Below are 16,732 nucleotides of genomic sequence, written 5' to 3'. Positions count from 1 at the left end.
CGCTGCTCCTGTACCGTCCTCCCTTACTATCTCAGTCACATGCCCACACACATATGCTCATTCATGAAAAAAAAAAAGGAGATTTGCTGACACAGACATGCATGCAAACAACTAAAAGAGCCACATTGTTTGAAGTCTGTTGTTGGAGAAAGTTTGTAACTAACAGAAGGGGCTCGGTGTGGGCAGCAGAGGGCTGACGACACAGAAGCTGTTCGACTTTCTGCAACCTGATGGAATGAGGGTGTTTGTGTATGGAAGGACATTGATGGCGATGATGACAATGAGATGATGAGGATGTGAAAGAGGAAGACAACAGTCAGGAGAAAGTGGAGGTTGGGAATGAGGATGATATCTATAGGGATTACATTTTAAGCTTCATCTCAATTAAAATGCTGAAAGCTCTGAAAAGCACCAACATCCTTTTCTTTCCATTTCCATCTCTCATTCTACTCCTGTCTCCATCACCTCCGTTCTTCTGCATGTCTCTTTCTCTGGCCACACATCGACACGGTAAAAGAGACAATGCTAACACCGAGAGACCCTGAGTGTCTGTCTGAACCTTATAAAGTTGGAGACTGTCTGAGTCTGAAGTCTTGATCTGCAGAGGTAGATACACAGAGGCACAGTTATAAAGAGAGGCGGAGGAAGGGTTTGCGAGAGAAAAGACTCAGAACACAAGAGAGCGTGAGTGCGTGAGAAAGAGAGATGTACTGTAGGGAGCTGGAGGGAGAAAGTAAGAGAGAGACGGAGGGAGAATAGATGAGCATGAGAGTGTGTGAGAGAGATAAATAGAGACAGAGCGAGCAGGAGGAGGGGGAGAGTGTAAACAGCAGAAGGTTCACTGGGTTCAGTGTGCAGTAGAGGAGCTGAAAGATGGGCATCAAAACTCAAAGCTCAGGGGGCTGGATAGTGGTGCGTGACTCACATACTCATGCATATATTCACGCACGCACACATGCACACAGAAACATTCAAATGCTATTTTAATTCTAAACATGAACTATTACACACACAAACTCCAGAGAGAATAAATAATAGAGCTATTTGAAAAGTGTGACATTTTGACACCTGTTTTGTCTCTTTATTAAACAAATCCTCTTACAAGCTCATTAGTGTGATAATAAATAGATTATTAACAGATGTAATCATATGTTACATATAAGTCAAACATTAACGCCATGGTCTATGCTGTGGTTTTGTTGTTGATCTGACATTTCCACCTTTATATTTACCCAAACACTTTTCCTGTACGGTTTGCTTTAAAAAAAAATGATCTGACTAATATCCACAGATCACTGCTGTATATCAGTGGCAAGGCTCAGCATGACGAGGTAAACTGATACTGTCAGTGACCCAGTCCAAGCAGCCTGTTTTTTCAACATGAGTCACTAGATCTTATTTAGACACTGAAAAACCCTGCACACACTTGCAAAACTGACATCACACACCATCATGGTAACCCAAAACTGATCCTTCCAAGTGCGCATTTTCACAGCTCGTCCGCAGAGACACGCACAACACAATCAAAGAGCTGTGCCTATTTCAAATTTCAGACTACAACACACATATCCAGAGAGAGCCGAAAGAGACGACAAACAACTGAGACGTGACATATTACTCCGAGCTTGGTGCTGTCAGAAAGTTTTAATGACATAACAGGTGGATATACTGTAACACACAGTAGTGGTATTCATAAAGCATTGCTGCTTTCAAAAAAAAGCTGTCACTCACGATGTTGCATTCTTTACAAAGTCTGGAAAGGCTCTGTTTCACACGAAAGGTTGTGCATCTCACAGTTGAAGCACAATCCTAACAACTTTCTTGTCTCACAATGTCTAATTAACACCTTGACAGAGCTGTGTCCTCCGTTCTCTGAGAACAAAGGCATTGCTCCTGTCGCCTCTCCGTCCTTCCACATTTAGCAAACAGCACATAGATAATGCCTGAGAGGCTGAGAGGAACAAGTTGGAACACCGGCAGGCAGGTGGGCATGTTAGTGCATTTGGCACTCAGATGTCTGTTGCCATGGTGACCCCCAGAATATCCCCATACAGCACAATGTGATATTTTTTAATAAAGTTTGAGGGCTTTGACTTCACTGTCTGGTGCGGCTGTGAAGATGCGAAGTGAAGATGTGAACTTTTTTCTTCTTCTTCTTCTTCCGTCTGTCACTGAGGCTTAGCTGTGTGCTCTTCACCAGAGAAGATCCAGCAGCAGCTTATGTCATTTTATTGTTCAACCGAAGTGTAACGGGAAGGCAGAGGAAATACTAACTAGTGACCATGAATAGTTTGCGTGTGTAGATGTGAACACATGTGTCTGTGAATCTGTCCTTGTGTGAGTGTGCATGCGCAAATGTGTATATTTACCACAGTATGAGTCACAAGCCACATCAGAGACTATGCTGCAGAAAATTGAGACAACACAGTTTCAAAGAGGAAGCCAACACGGATAGAGCTGAAAGAGCAACAGGCACAACTCACACACATGCACACACACTTATGCACACACACACACACACACACACAATAAAAAAAGAACCGTGTAACAGTCACTGGAAATCCCCTTTTGCTCACCTGAATGAATTACATTTGGGAGTATCTAAAACATGAAATACAAATTTGAAATGAGATTATGAATGTGTTTCATTTCCCAAATTGAATCTATCGCACATACTTGATCTGCTGTTGGTCAACATATCAACACATCTGAAAAGCACTTCTTGTTATTGACAACAAGTAATAATTGTTATTATTATTTATGTCATTTCACAGAAGTGTAAAAGAGTGTGTGTTGAGGGGAATCATCGCGCTTAGGTAACTGCACACAGCAGTGTGAGCTCAAATGTAATACATAACATTCACCAGCAGATGTCGATATTGTTTCACCAATGAGATTCGGATACCTTTCGGATTTTACGGTAATGTACTCTACATGGGTGTTGGCATATGCAGTGACAGGAAAGATATTTTCTCACATCAAACACCAATAATCTTATGAGTTTGCAAATTACTACAGAATGGAAGCAGAACAGGCCATGAATCATTCATGTATTCTCTCTCTCCTTATGTAGTCGGCAATGAGTTTTCCATAACATTAGTGGATAGACTGGAGCAGCCTCCTCCAGCTGAAATGTGATGTAACTAGCTGTTAGAAGCATCTTATTAGGTTAGGGGGAGTCAGGACCTGCAAGAATCCATGCTGCTAAGTGCCAATATACCCCCCCATACGTGACACTTACAGAGCGCTTGCAGCTGTGCGTATTTGTGCCATGTGGGAACATGTGCATTTTAAATGGTGTGTTCTTGCCGCAATGTGTGTGTGTGTGTGTGTGTGTGTGTGTGTGTGTGTGTGTGTGTGTGTGTGTGTGTGTGTGTGTGTGTGTGTGTGTGTGCGGGTGATTACATGTTAGGACATGCTTATGTATGCTTTTTGTTCACGCTTGCTTTAAGAAACCTCTTATGTAATTTAGGAAGATACTCCCTTTAATGATTTTTCCAAATGATATGCAAATTTCTGCAAATTTACTCAATAGTATATCTGGACAGAGAGGTCAATGATTCAAGTCTATAATTAAGGGCAATGGGGTTCTCACCTTTTAATTAGCTGTCAAGTCTGCAGATGTAAATGTTAACAAGTTGTGTGGATGTTCTGCTGCTCTTTTCCAGAAGGTAAGTGGACAGATCCCTCTAATGAAATAAAATGCTAGATAGAAAGAAACACAAATGCTAGAGGAGAATTTACAACTGCAAATGTATTTTTCCACAACCTGATGGGATCTCAGCATGTCTTATTATTAATCCATCAATCCATTAATGAATAATAAGTGTATTGTAAACAGTTAAAGGGAACCACACATCAATCTGTTTACACCATGGAAAGTATTACTCAGCCTGTGAAAATTCAAGATCAATCTATTTTTGGATTGGTTTCAGCCCATGGTTGGCAATGTTGGTCGATCCGCCACAACTTCTGTGGCATATTGACAGGAAGTTTGGCACAGGTATTCACCCTCAGGATGAATCCAACTGACTTTGGTGTTCAAGATTCCTACAGCATGAATTTGACTTTTAGTCTGATGCTTTAGTTTATGACCAATTATCTGCAAAAATAATGACATTCCCATCATCTTTGTGTTTATTGATAATTAGCAAATATTAACATCTAGCAGCTAACAGTTTAAACTAAGATGGTAATCAAGGTTAACATTATTCTTGCATTTCCACTGTGAGCCTGTTAGCATGGTGGTGTTAGCACGTAGCTCAAAGCACCACTGTGCCTGTAAGTACATCCTCACAGAGCCACGAGTGAGGCTGTACAGTCTCTCAGGAGTTCCCCAACTTTATGGAAGTGCAATACTAAATTCCTAGAATACTCTTTTAATAAGGCCAGTACTTAAACTCTACACCTGGTATACATTATTAGAACATGGAAAGAAATAATAAAAGTCAATGCATAAAAAAAACCCACAGACAAACAATGAATTAACATAACATGATTTGAGATTATGCAACGCAACATATATTAGATATATATGTATAGATTTGATAACATATAAGATATAGCACGGTGGTAATTTATTAATATGCCTCTTCTCTTATCCCACTCTAAAGCTTTCATCCTACAACAAACTGAATAAAGAAATACAAATATATAAAGCAAAGCAGTGAAGGGAGACAGGAGGGGTTTAATCCTGGTATATTCCTTAATATTATATAAAAAGCCTAAACACTTCCTGATCCTGTTGACCCCCTCGTTGTAACCAGTTGGTACAGGCCGCAATGCCGTAGCCCACTATCACTCTACCCCCTCCCCGTCCTTAAGCTGCACAGCTCTCTACAACCCTACTGAGACTGTCTGACAGAGAGCAAGAGTGTGTGTGTATGTGTGTGTGTGTCTGTGTGTCTGTGTGTCTGTGCGTGTGTGTGAGACACAGAGAGGCAGCCGAGATGAGAGTGTGAAGCAGTGAGAGGAAAAACCTAGAAAGAACAGTGAAGGCGATCAGAAAGGGGGAGGGAGACAGCGAACACAGCATAAAGGCAGAGCAGAGCAGAAGAAAGAGAAAAAGGGGACAGGGCAAGGACAGAAAGTGTGAATGTTCTATCTGTGATGGTCCTAGTGCCAAAGTCAAGAGATGCAATGACTAGATGACCAGCCACTACACACACCAGCATCCTGTCCTGGAGCCTTGACAGGAGTGGACAAGAAAAATCCACACACACTCAAAGGCAAAGCACTCTCTGCAAGCAGTCCCACATCCACTGGACCATGTCGTCTACTGGGCCAACCAACCACAACAAGCGTCTGGCACGTAAGTAACCAACAGTGTTAACAGAAATGTAGCTAAAGAGAAGGTGGTCGTAAGCAGACTCGCAGTAATGTCCTGTATAGGGATTTACTCTGCATTGTTGTTGTAATTTAACACGTAATGTGCTCTTTATTCGTTCTAGGCAGGTATTTACTACATTTATTTACACAGTACAGTATCTTAGGATATTGTTTCATGAGGCAGGAAAGGGAACGTTTAATATTACATTGTGCAAAGGGTAATAATTCCATACAAATGGATTCAGCTCTACATGAATCACGGCTCACCGCCATTCACAACAAAACAGATAACTCTCCATGAGAGATGTTTAATTCAGCATTAGTTAGCTGCACTTTATGTTATACACACTGTAGGTACTGCACGGTAGTTGCTTCATTTTCTCTACCCTACGGGTTCAATTAATAATACTAAAAACAACAAAATGACACATGTTCAGTTTATCCTTTTACTTCTCGGTCCAGCCTTGAACCAAGCTTCATTAGCAACTAATGTAAAAAATAATAATAGTAATAATAATAACAGCCATTGGCCTTTTCTTTCTAAATTAGCCTTGATGGTGATGAGGCACGGTTGATGCAGATGCAGGTTTAATCACAGTGAAGGGATAACAACTACTTCTTGGTCTGACTAAGCTACAGGAAGAAGGTCTTTATATAGAAACAGGACAGACAGACTAACTGCTACCTGCTTGCCAGAGAAACTTTGTTTTGCTTTCTAATTGAACACATGACCTCACAAGAGCTGTTTCTTTCTGTTTAAGTGTTAAGAGAATAATCTGCTCCCCCCCCCCCCCCCATACTACTTGCTGCTTTAATGAAGAAGTTTCTGTGTGGGGGTGCCTGTGAGTGATGGTTAATGTTTACAGACAAGAGCACTACACGTGAACTCTGTGGAGACTACTGAAAGCCCTGTTATGACTGACCTAAATCGGGAGCAGTGGGCATAGCTGGAGGTCATCTTTGCATTTAGCCCCGAGTGAAGTGCCTTAATAGCTTTGGGAATGGGAAATGGGAATACACAATCTGATCACACACTGACGGTGGGGGTGTTCAGACAATGTTCAAGATGTAATTACGGCACGAGGATCATAGGAACCTGAAAATGAGAATAACTTAATAATGTGGACTAGATAGAGCATCCTGCAGCGTGAAGATGATGGTGTAGTGAAACCGGTGTGATCATAATGGAGCTGTCTGGATTCACTTTCCACTACATGGCTGTGTGTTTATGGATAGTGCGAGTGGGTAGTGAGGGGAGTGGGGAAGCATGGCGGGGGGGAGGTGGCCGTTGTGGTGCAGTGATCTCACTCATAAATGATTTATGCTTGATGGACTGCTGTGGCCACGAGGCCAGCAGGAGAGTGATTGGCTCCGTAAATAATAGCAGTAATACCTAAAAATGATGTGGCTGTATACTGCTGAGAGCCGGGTGACACCATCATCAGCCCCCGGGGGGAATTACTGTAGGAGAGGAAGGGTGGAGTTTGAGATAGATGAGCTGTCAAATGAGGCCATGCAGTGCGACTGCCTTACTAGCTGTCTCTCTCTCACACACAAACACCCAGTCTTTCTGTTCACTGAAAACAGAAAGATGATCATGGGATTTCTTTCCATTTGCCACAGGGGGACTGAATGCCTCACCATGTGACTCTTTGGTTCAATAGGAACATTTGTTCCCTGCTTCCTTTGCAGTTCCCAGGACTCTTGATGTGTGATTGCACCATTAGAATAACACAGAGCGGCTAATGATGCATGTTGAATGTTTTCATCATCTAAAAGCTGCTGCTAAGGTAAGAAGAAAGAAGAGAGAAACAAATGCACATTGCATGCTGGGGCAAAATAAAACAAGAGTTGTAGTTTGGTATATTTTAGCAGAAATATAAAGACTAACAGTGTGGATTATTGTGAGCAGTGGAAGTGGCTAAAGGATCCGACCGTGGAAGAATAATCAGAAGAATGAAAACATCATGTGCTTCAGCTCAAATGCCACCTGGGTTACCCACCCCCACCCACCTCTACATCTCGTGCTATATTCTTAGGCATACAGAAGTGCTGATGAACTGATCAACAGCAAGCGGAGTGGACATGTCTGAAAGAGAAAGAATTAGGGAACGTTGACCACAAAGAGGATAAAGAAAGTTTTGTTGTACTTCTTAAGCCAATGAAATTCCTTCTATTCAGTTCACAACAAACGCACAAAATGCATGGCGTCACTGCACCCTTGTTTTTGTCAGTGTGAGACTTAGCTGAGGTAAGCAGACCCAGTAAAGCTTTTTGCCTCAAATCACTGACACTACAGCTACTTTCTACCGGGAATAATGCTCAGCAGGATCAGGTTGCATAACGCCACATTCTCCTTTCTTTGACAAACTCCTTTCCTTCCTTCCTTTCCTACAAACTCAACTGACACCGTCATCCTACATGCATGTACACACAACCTAGGCGGTAAGCTGTATAATCATGCTCTACAATCCTGTAGGAGTCCAGTGTTGTAGGGTGGGCAGTTAAAGGATTGTGCCAGAATGATGTAACAGTAAGCCCCTGGTAATTATGGTTCAGTGTAGGCTGAGATGGAGCAGGGATTTCTGGGATAGGGGGCATAGGTCCTGCGACAGAGCACAAGTTTTATAGAATTTCAGAGGGCAGCTCTCAGAATACAGTAAAGCTTAACTGGAATGTGACCTAGAAGATTGTTCTTTGTGTGTCTGGCCAGGAAGAAGTCTTGTTTCTTACAACTGTTGAATTTTATGAAATGTGCCACTAATATTTACCAACTTCTTGGAGGTAAATGTGAATTTATCCAACTTTAGGACTCATACAAATACACTGTGTTTCCCATAATTTACCTAGACTGTAGCGGCCCACTGTAGTCTATTTTGTCCCGCCACAGATTCATAATGAAATAATGACGGCTTGCCCTTGCAGAGTGCATTTCCTTCTTAGCTTTGCCGCAATGTGTGTGTGTGTGTGTGTGTGTGTGTGTGTGTGTGTGTGCGTGTGTGTGTGTGTGCGTGTGTGTGCGTGTGTGTGTGTGTGTGTGTGTGTGTGTGTGTGTATGTACCAAAAACACAAGCGAAAGGGAAACTAAAGAATTTAAATGTGACGTCTTTAACATAAACTCTAAACATTAGCCTGCCTGGCTAAGTATTTTACTACCAACAGCTGTAACATTGTGTTATTGTCAAAGTCAAGGTACATGACATTAACGAGAGCCAGCCACAGATCACAACAAAGCAGAAAACACATTCTTGTATGCATCAGTCACCTGGGTGTCAGCTGAATAAATGATTAAATGTGAGATGAAGTGAATATTCTCAGAGGTTGGTGCTAATGGTGCGATCTTGTAATGATGCTATAATAAAAACATTTTTTTACATTGAAAGGAGTTGTGATCCCAGAACTGAGACCTGGATCCTGTTATGCAGTGGTAAGGGTAACAACACTGCTACTGTGCCCCAGGGTAATCATTAGCAGATTGAGTTTGAGATATAAGACACTGCTAAGGCTACTTTTTGCACGCATCAGTCATACTGAATTATTAATTCTAAGGTTTTCTTTTCTTTAATACATTTTTTTCTTTCCATCAGTGGTTGTAAAAAAACAACATTATGTGTTTTAGTGCAGTGTCAGCATTCATTGACATACAAAACATAGAAGTAGAAGCAGCAGATTTGAAGCCTACCTCACTTCATCTCGCTTTTTAATTTAATTCATCCTGAAGCCAACACTTCACTAACAAAGCAACAGTCAGCCATCACAGCCAAGTTATTCTCCGTGACTACTGTAAATCCCTTCCATGTGACCTGTGCATGAATTCTGTCGCCTAAAGCAGCAGCCTAAAAACTGAACGCTTTGCCTCGTTTAACACAAGGATTGCATGATCTTCTCTTGAACATCAGTGTCTGGCACTCATTGTTCAAACTTTCTTTTATTAATTTTGCATCAATTGCTTATTTTCTCACGATAAGTTTGTTTCCCCTTTGGAAAGCCTCTGGAAGACTTTAACTTAACTACGATTGAAAGTGGAAAAAATACTTTACTCGATGAGCCAACAGCCACATAAGGATTGTTGGTGGTTAATAACCCCTTACAAAAGCAAGGGATTCCCCCTTGGAGGCTATAGACACCATCTGGATCTCACACAGAGCACGGTAGTAATGTAAACTCAACCAATTTGCATGGAGACCTCCTACGCGTCTTCCACAGCAGGGTAGTAGAAAGCTCAGAGGTTATCTGGATGAGTCAGCTTTTTACATACATGTTTTTCACCCACGCTGTGGCAGACAGATGGAGACATGAAGCCGAGCTTGTGCGTGGGTTGAGCATGTCCAATGGCAACTTAAGTAGCACCATTTGATTTTAAAGAAAGAGACAAAGACAGAGAGAGGAAGAGAGAGAGAGAGAGAGAGAGAGACAACCCCATAAGGCCAGCAGGCAACGCTGAAGCTTACGTAAGCTGTATAGTTTCTTCATCAGGAGCCTCATCATTACTGTAACAGCCTGTAGTAACTGGTTTATGTGTCTCATGCTGTCCACTGCTATCAAATAATGCCTGCTGAATGATCATAGACACTGGCAGCTGGCAAGAAGATAGTGTGGTAGGGGGTTCTAACAGGTTGGCCTGTTGAGGCCAATGGTCTCCCTATAGAGTGTGTCTCTTAAATAGGATTTACATACCGTGCAATGCCAAAAACAATGCAAGAAAATGGTCAAGAGTTACTCAGTCACGCTGGACTAATGGGACATGTCTGGGGCAGTGAACTTCTGCAACAGACTTATGCAGTGGCGTGTCGAGGGGTGAGGGCTAATGGTGTGAGAGATAAAACTATTACTTAGCACCTTTTGACTACAGCTGCATAAAATTAGTCGATTAGTCAACTGACTTGACTGTAATTTTCAGCTTTTTCAAGTAAAAATGACAAACAGTTCATCAGTCAATTATGAGCAGCCCTATTTTGCCTATTTCAGGAGTGTATATAGTATAACGACACACATCTAAATGCAGTAATGTAAAAACAGGGAAAAGCACTGGGAATGACTTGTTTATGATAATTGGATAGACCTCATCCAGACCATATTAAATTTGACAGATTTGACATAATAAGAGAAGAATTAATGAAGCAAAATCTGCCAGAAAATCATTTTTGATTGAAGCTGAATTGGTTGCTCAACTCCAGCATTTCAAAGCTAAGTGGGGTTGCAATTAAGTTAGAATATTAAATACAGCAATATAGCAAAGTGTAGCTCAGGGTTTCAGCATGTTCCACTATATCACTACATCTCCTGCCTCCACAGACAGCTTGAATGACCGAATAAAAGGCTGTCGTTAGTGCATGATAGTGGACACAAAGCCCTCCAGGGCTGTGGAAGCGTAGCTGACAGATTGACTACCTGGGTCTCCAGGGATGGACCTATATGAAGAGGGAGGCTGGGTCACACAGACGTGTTTGTTTTCAAACAAGAGGGAAAGTAACACTCAGAAGGTTTTTAGATGAAGTAAAGTGAATGTTGTTACTGTGCATGCTGGATCCATCTGCTGGCATCATGTGAACATGTTAGTCATGGAAGCTTGACACACTGGGTGAAACAAATCGGCACAAACGAAATGCATGCGTACACAAAAGCATGAAAGCATAAGCACACACTCATTCAGTTCATGTGAAAATGCTTGCGCTGTATTCATACACACACACACACACACACACACACACACACACACACACACACACACACACACACACACACACACACACACACACACAAACATAAAAACGCTGGTGACATAAGTCAAAGTGTCAGCTCATGCAGCCCAGTGGGAGAAGGCACAATGTGTTCTGAGGAGGATGTAGCACGGTTACACAACCACAGTTGGTCAGCATGACAGAAGTTGATGCTGGAGGTAGACCTAAGGACAGATGCTCTCTTGTTTTTCATTACATGTCTGCACTGTCACGCATTCAAATAAAATCCTAGTAACGTCACATGCTAGTAGCGAGGAGATCTTCAGAGATTTGCAAGGTAACGGCAGCTCAAAGACCAAGGCAACATTTACGCGAACCCAAACACTCACAAAGCTAATCATGGGAGATGTGAGGACATTGCCATTTCATGAACCCACAGAAGATTAACAGCCAGATAAAATATTGGCTTTTGGTTTAGAAACCAAGCCAGCTTTGATAACATCTTTGAGTTCCTGTACTGGCAAACAGTACTAGACGCCGATAAACTTGTTTCATGACCGCACTCACATATTTTGTGTTTAAGCGTTTGTTTTGCATTGTATGACTTTATGATCGTATGATAGTACACAGTAGAGAGATATGAAAGAGAAATGCAAAATAACGCAGAAATGAAGTTCATAGCTGGTGCCTTAATCCTGAGGCCTCTAACGTCTGACACTTTAGATCAGTGGTTCCCAAACTAGCAGAGAGCCTTTGATGTGTCACACTCTAATATTTCCCACCATTTATATTTAGGCCAAAGCATATAAGACCTATTGTTTCTATATTGTGAAATAAGTGTGTAGGACAAAGCACCGATAAAGTGCAGTGTTTCCCTGCTCTGCGCTCGCCCCCCCCCCCCCCCCCCCCCCCCCCCCGAATATTCAAGTTTTGTTTAGTTTTTTATATTCACAACTCACTTTTCACATTGACCAGGTGCTCTTTTATTAAATAAACTAAACGCTTATGTTATTTATCTAATGTATGTGCACGTTTCAGTTGCTTTGCGTATTCACATTCTCTCCTCTGCTCTGCTTCGCGAAGAGCGGAGCTCCGCTTCCGAACCCACACACACACACACACAAACACGCGTGCGCACACACCTACAGTCAGAGACAGAGCGGAGGAAAGGTAAGGAGAGTACTTAAACAATTTGCGTCACGCACGGATCTCATATCTAGCCCAGGCAGCACCCCCCCCTCCCCAAGAGCAGTAAATCTAGAAACACTGAAGCAAATCACAAACCTTGTGTACAGTTAGGCCTAATTGTTTCAAAATCATAAGAATGGTTATGTATTTTTTTGTTGTATGTGTCTCGGTTTTCAGCGGAGACAGACAACGCTCAGCGGGTGTTGGACAATGATTCTGCTCAGCACCTGAAGTTCAGGGAGAGACATCGCTTTTTTGAAGAGGTCTACCAGCATGACGTGGACAACAACTTGCCCTCTGCTCACCTGCAGGTCGGCTGCAGGAAACGTGAGTGACAGTCCAGTCTTTGGAGCATTAATACTTAGACTTAAAAAAAAAAAAAACATAAACAGTGTGTATCCATGTTGTTTATGCCGATCTGCCTGTATGTGCAGCCCCTATGGGAAGCATCTCTTCTATGGAGGTGAACGTAGACGTCCTGGAGCAAATGGACCTGATGGACTTCTCTGACCAGGAGGCTCTTGACGTGTTCCTAAACTCAGGCTCAGGAGCAGACGAGGGAGCGCTGGCTTCTCCACTACCAGGTGCACTTATGGACTCTTTCATGTAATCAATTTTTACATGTAGATATTACAGAAGCAGGCAACTTAAACGTGTCAAAAAAGAAGAAGCCATGACCCAGAATGTCAAGATTTACAACTGATGTTCTGTGTGTAGACTAAATCTCTTTTTTTAAACGTCATTGTTATTTTCTTTATATCAGGTACAGAACATTGCATGTCTATTTTGTATATATATATATTTTTTAAATGCTCCATAGACAAAATGCACATCACTGTGCAGCGTTTTGTAATAGTGTGTAGGATTCATGTGTACTGTCATTCTAAGTATACAGGTACAAAAACATATGATTGTCATGGGTCAAAGTAAAATAAGTAGCTTTCTTCATTTAAAAATGGAGGTCAAAAGAATCGTTTTGTGTGATATTTTTAGGACGAAGAGTGTCTGAGATCTCTCTGTCTCTCTACATTTGCGATCCTTTCTTTTGGAGAAATCCCGAGCACGGACGACCTGGCTGCGATTTGATGCGATTGATGTGATTTTTTTTTTACGTTTCCCTTACATTGGATTTTTCTTTACCAATACATATACATCTTTCCTAATAAGTGTCAAACACTCACGTTCAATTGTTTATTAAACCTCTTGTTGTTTAGTACAAATGTTACAGTTGTACAACCGTCAAAAACATTTGACAGTTGTACAACTGTAACATTTGACTTGTCGTGCCACTCCCATGAACTAAGATGATCTGTCCTAAATAGAAAAGTGTCCGTTCAAGTGTTTCGTTGAAACCTTTTTCCTGCCAGAATGAAACCTCCCTCTTTTCACTTCTTTAGGGTGAAGTAGACAGCATACCTCTCAAAGGAGTTTTCAAAACCTGTCAGTGTTAATTAAAATCCCATCCTGACATCAGTGTTCAAAGAATTACTGAATGTATTAACTCTTCCAGTAATCTCTACAATACGATTCAGACGAACCATCTGATAAAAAAAATGTTTTATCTAATCCGAATGACCTGATTTGACGTGTGAATCAGCTGCAAAACAGCAACATTTCAGTTCCACAATACACCACCACACCACGTAGTTAGCTAATCTTTCTACGTGGGCCATCCATATAATTATTAAATGTAAGAAAGAAACCTTGAATAATGTAGGTGCACTCTGCACTTACAGAACAAGTTTTAACATCTTCTGTTCACAGAGGGTGAGGATGAAGAAGAAGAAGAAGAAGAAGAAGATGAAGAGGATGAAGATGCAGAGGTTGTGTACAGGGAGCGAGCACCTTTGAAACGACAAGATGAAGTTCACCTCGGCTCAAAGTGTCGCATGTCCTCCACCTCATCTGGTTCCAGTGATACCAGCGGGGGTGGAGTCGACACACCTGTGATCCAGTCGGACGATGAAGAAGTCCATGCAGACACTCTGCTGCTGACCTCCGTACCCCATACGAGGGATGAAGAAACAGAGGAGGAAGACGAGGAGGAAAGAAGCCTTGTAACTAAATCTCCCTAAAGACTGAATGTTACTCTCCGTAGAGATACATGGCTAAAAAGAGTGTCAAATGCAAAACTTTATTTTGGGGAAAACCCTAGCACGGTTGACCCGCCTGCCTCTTTTGAATCTTTCCCTGAGTACATTGGATTTTTATTTACAACTTAAAATCTATTTTTCCTAGTGTTAACCACAAATATGTGTTGTTGAAACTCGTGGTGTCAAAGTCTCTCATATATTATTTGCATATAAAATGAGTCATCTCACTATAATGTGCTAACATGTTCTGGCTGAGAACATGTTTTTCTCCCCTCACTGCCAGAGGGAAATATGCCTCATGCCTATTGTTTTTAAATGACTGCAGATAGCATACCTCTCAAAGGAGTTCCCAGCCTAACAGCGATGACTATAGACAGTGATTGGACCGTGTTCAAAGAAGAAGAGATGCATTACACAGTAGTCATGAATCTTCCTTCTGTGTTTAAGAAGGTCAACAAAACCCAACAAAAAGTTGAATTTAAAGTGACCATGAATCTATTGCCATGTGCATGTGGAACTGTGTTTGTCAAAGCATGAAATTTTGTTCTTGTTAGTGATTATATTATATGTTTTCAATGATGTAACTACAGAGTGTTCCATTACTGTACTGAATACTAAGTTACTCCTCTCCTCTGTGTGAGGTGTAATGTAGGAGTTGCATATAGTAGACTACAGAATGTGGTGAGTGAGTGATGCAGCTGTGTGTGTGTGTGTGTGTGTGTGTGTGTGTGTGTGTGTGTGTGTGTGTGTGTGTGTGTGTGTGTGTGTGTGTGTGAGCCTACGACTACTTTCAAAACATCCTTATTTCAGTGTTAATCATGATGTGTATCTTTTCCCCACTTGCTCCCATCTTGCTATGAACTAAATAAAAATGAAACAGCGGTTGGAGTCTTTCTTTGCTATGATTTGTTTTTATCAAACAACTGTTTTTAAACCGCTGAATTTACTTAAATGTATTATATATAAATACATTTGCCTGGGCTGTCTGTCTTTATACTCGCAGGCTTTCGGTTTTAGCTATTTTTAAACCTCTTTCTCACTAAGTAGTCAATAACAAAATGGAAGAAATCAAATGGAACGCTAAACATGTTGGCTACGATTCCTAAAATGCTTAAGACGTCTGTGTAATGTGTACTTAAAGGATAGCTTAGCATTTGTTTGGCTGCTGTAATCATTCCTCCTGATCATGCTGGATGTTAAGAGGTCATTTCTCACTCTAAAGACAAACATTTTTGAAGAGAAACACAGTTTTTGAAACAAAACAAGGACAGTGGATTATGACCTCCAGAGCTGGTTATGACTCCTTTGTTATCGCCTGTATAATAGCGTACACAGATAATTCATATTTACCAACATGCTGTTCTTTCCTTTGTTTGCTTTGAGCTTTCTGGTTCTTCTAGTTTTATAAGTTTGTGACTTCACTTCTGTAGTTCCCTCTTATCCAATTACCTGATCTAATTTCCTGATACCGTTAGGATTTTTATCTTATTTATGCAAATCATGGCGAGGACTGGTGTTGCTAGTGGCACTGTTTTCCAGCGCTGAACTGCTGACAAGCTTGAGAAGCTGCGCTGTGTAAATGAAATGTTATTGTATTCCCACACTGTCAGGAAACTAGTACAGCAGGTCTGCTTTTTTTCTGAGAAGACTAGAATTTTCTATTTAATCCAGATTTGAATATAATACAGTGTGTCAGGGATTCTTTTGTTTTTAAGATCTTAATTAATTAATTTATGCATAAACGCCTTATATCATGTGTGCATGCCGTGTTTCTGAAACCCCATCTACAAAACTGTCAAATACGCCATAGGGCAGATCAGGATCACCTGCCATGACATGAAAGAAGTTTCCATTGTGTACTCCCATATGCAAAACCACCCGGTGGTGAGAACATACACATGAGTGTGTCTGTGTGTCCTGCCCGCCGCCTAAAAGTACACAGCCCTTCTGTGACACTTTGTGGGTTGGGGAAATAAATAATGACCAAGGACACATTTGAAACAGACTATACATATTACGTGGTTACTAAAGGACATATAATATATTGTTATTGTGAATTAAAAATGAATCTTTTTGGAAACAGCAACATATCAGCCACTCAGCTGCATCTCTGAGCCTGAAGACATACCGCCATTGCTAGCTTCTTTGGTATGCTTGCAATACAAACAAAAGAAGATATAATTATCTTCTTATTAAATACATAAAAATGGAACGGATCACTTGGCCTGTGAGCCACACAGTTTTTTCTTGTTACACAAGGCATCCACTCATCTTTGTTATGTCTTATGATGCATCATAACATGGATTCAAACTGATTTGTGGGCCTTGAGAGAATTCCAAGAAAGCAATTAAATTTCTCTTTTTTTGTCACTTTAATTCATTAAAAACATAAAATTTCAAAATGATTTTGTTACAAACATGTACAAACACAAATACGTATGC

The 16,732-nt window shown here is 41.1% G+C and overlaps 1 protein-coding gene across 2 annotated transcripts in view; it reads left to right on the top strand.

Moving 5' to 3' along the window:
* Nucleotides 1-4,848: 4,848 nt before the first annotated feature.
* LOC115010419 (dysbindin-like) overlaps nt 4,849-16,732 on the top strand; it is a 23,890-nt gene continuing 12,006 nt past the window's right edge. The window contains exons 1-4 of one of the 2 annotated variants that reach the window (XR_003832467.1): nt 4,849-5,311; nt 12,375-12,524; nt 12,632-12,781; nt 13,962-15,062. Coding sequence is in view for 1 of the 2 variants with exons in the window: in XM_029434946.1 (XP_029290806.1) it covers nt 5,269-5,311; nt 12,375-12,524; nt 12,632-12,781; nt 13,962-14,272 (654 nt within the window). In the remaining variant the exon portion in view is untranslated. Of the gene's footprint in view, nt 5,312-12,374; nt 12,525-12,631; nt 12,782-13,961; nt 15,173-16,732 lie in introns of those variants that run through there. The other variant, XM_029434946.1, reaches the window with a different exon arrangement.

The sequence above is a fragment of the Cottoperca gobio genome, chromosome 7 (assembly GCF_900634415.1).
Source record: "Cottoperca gobio chromosome 7, fCotGob3.1, whole genome shotgun sequence".
NCBI lineage: Eukaryota > Metazoa > Chordata > Actinopteri > Perciformes > Bovichtidae > Cottoperca > Cottoperca gobio.
The sequence above is the reverse complement of the archived record's forward strand: the minus strand, read 5'-3'. Positions and strand labels throughout refer to the sequence as shown.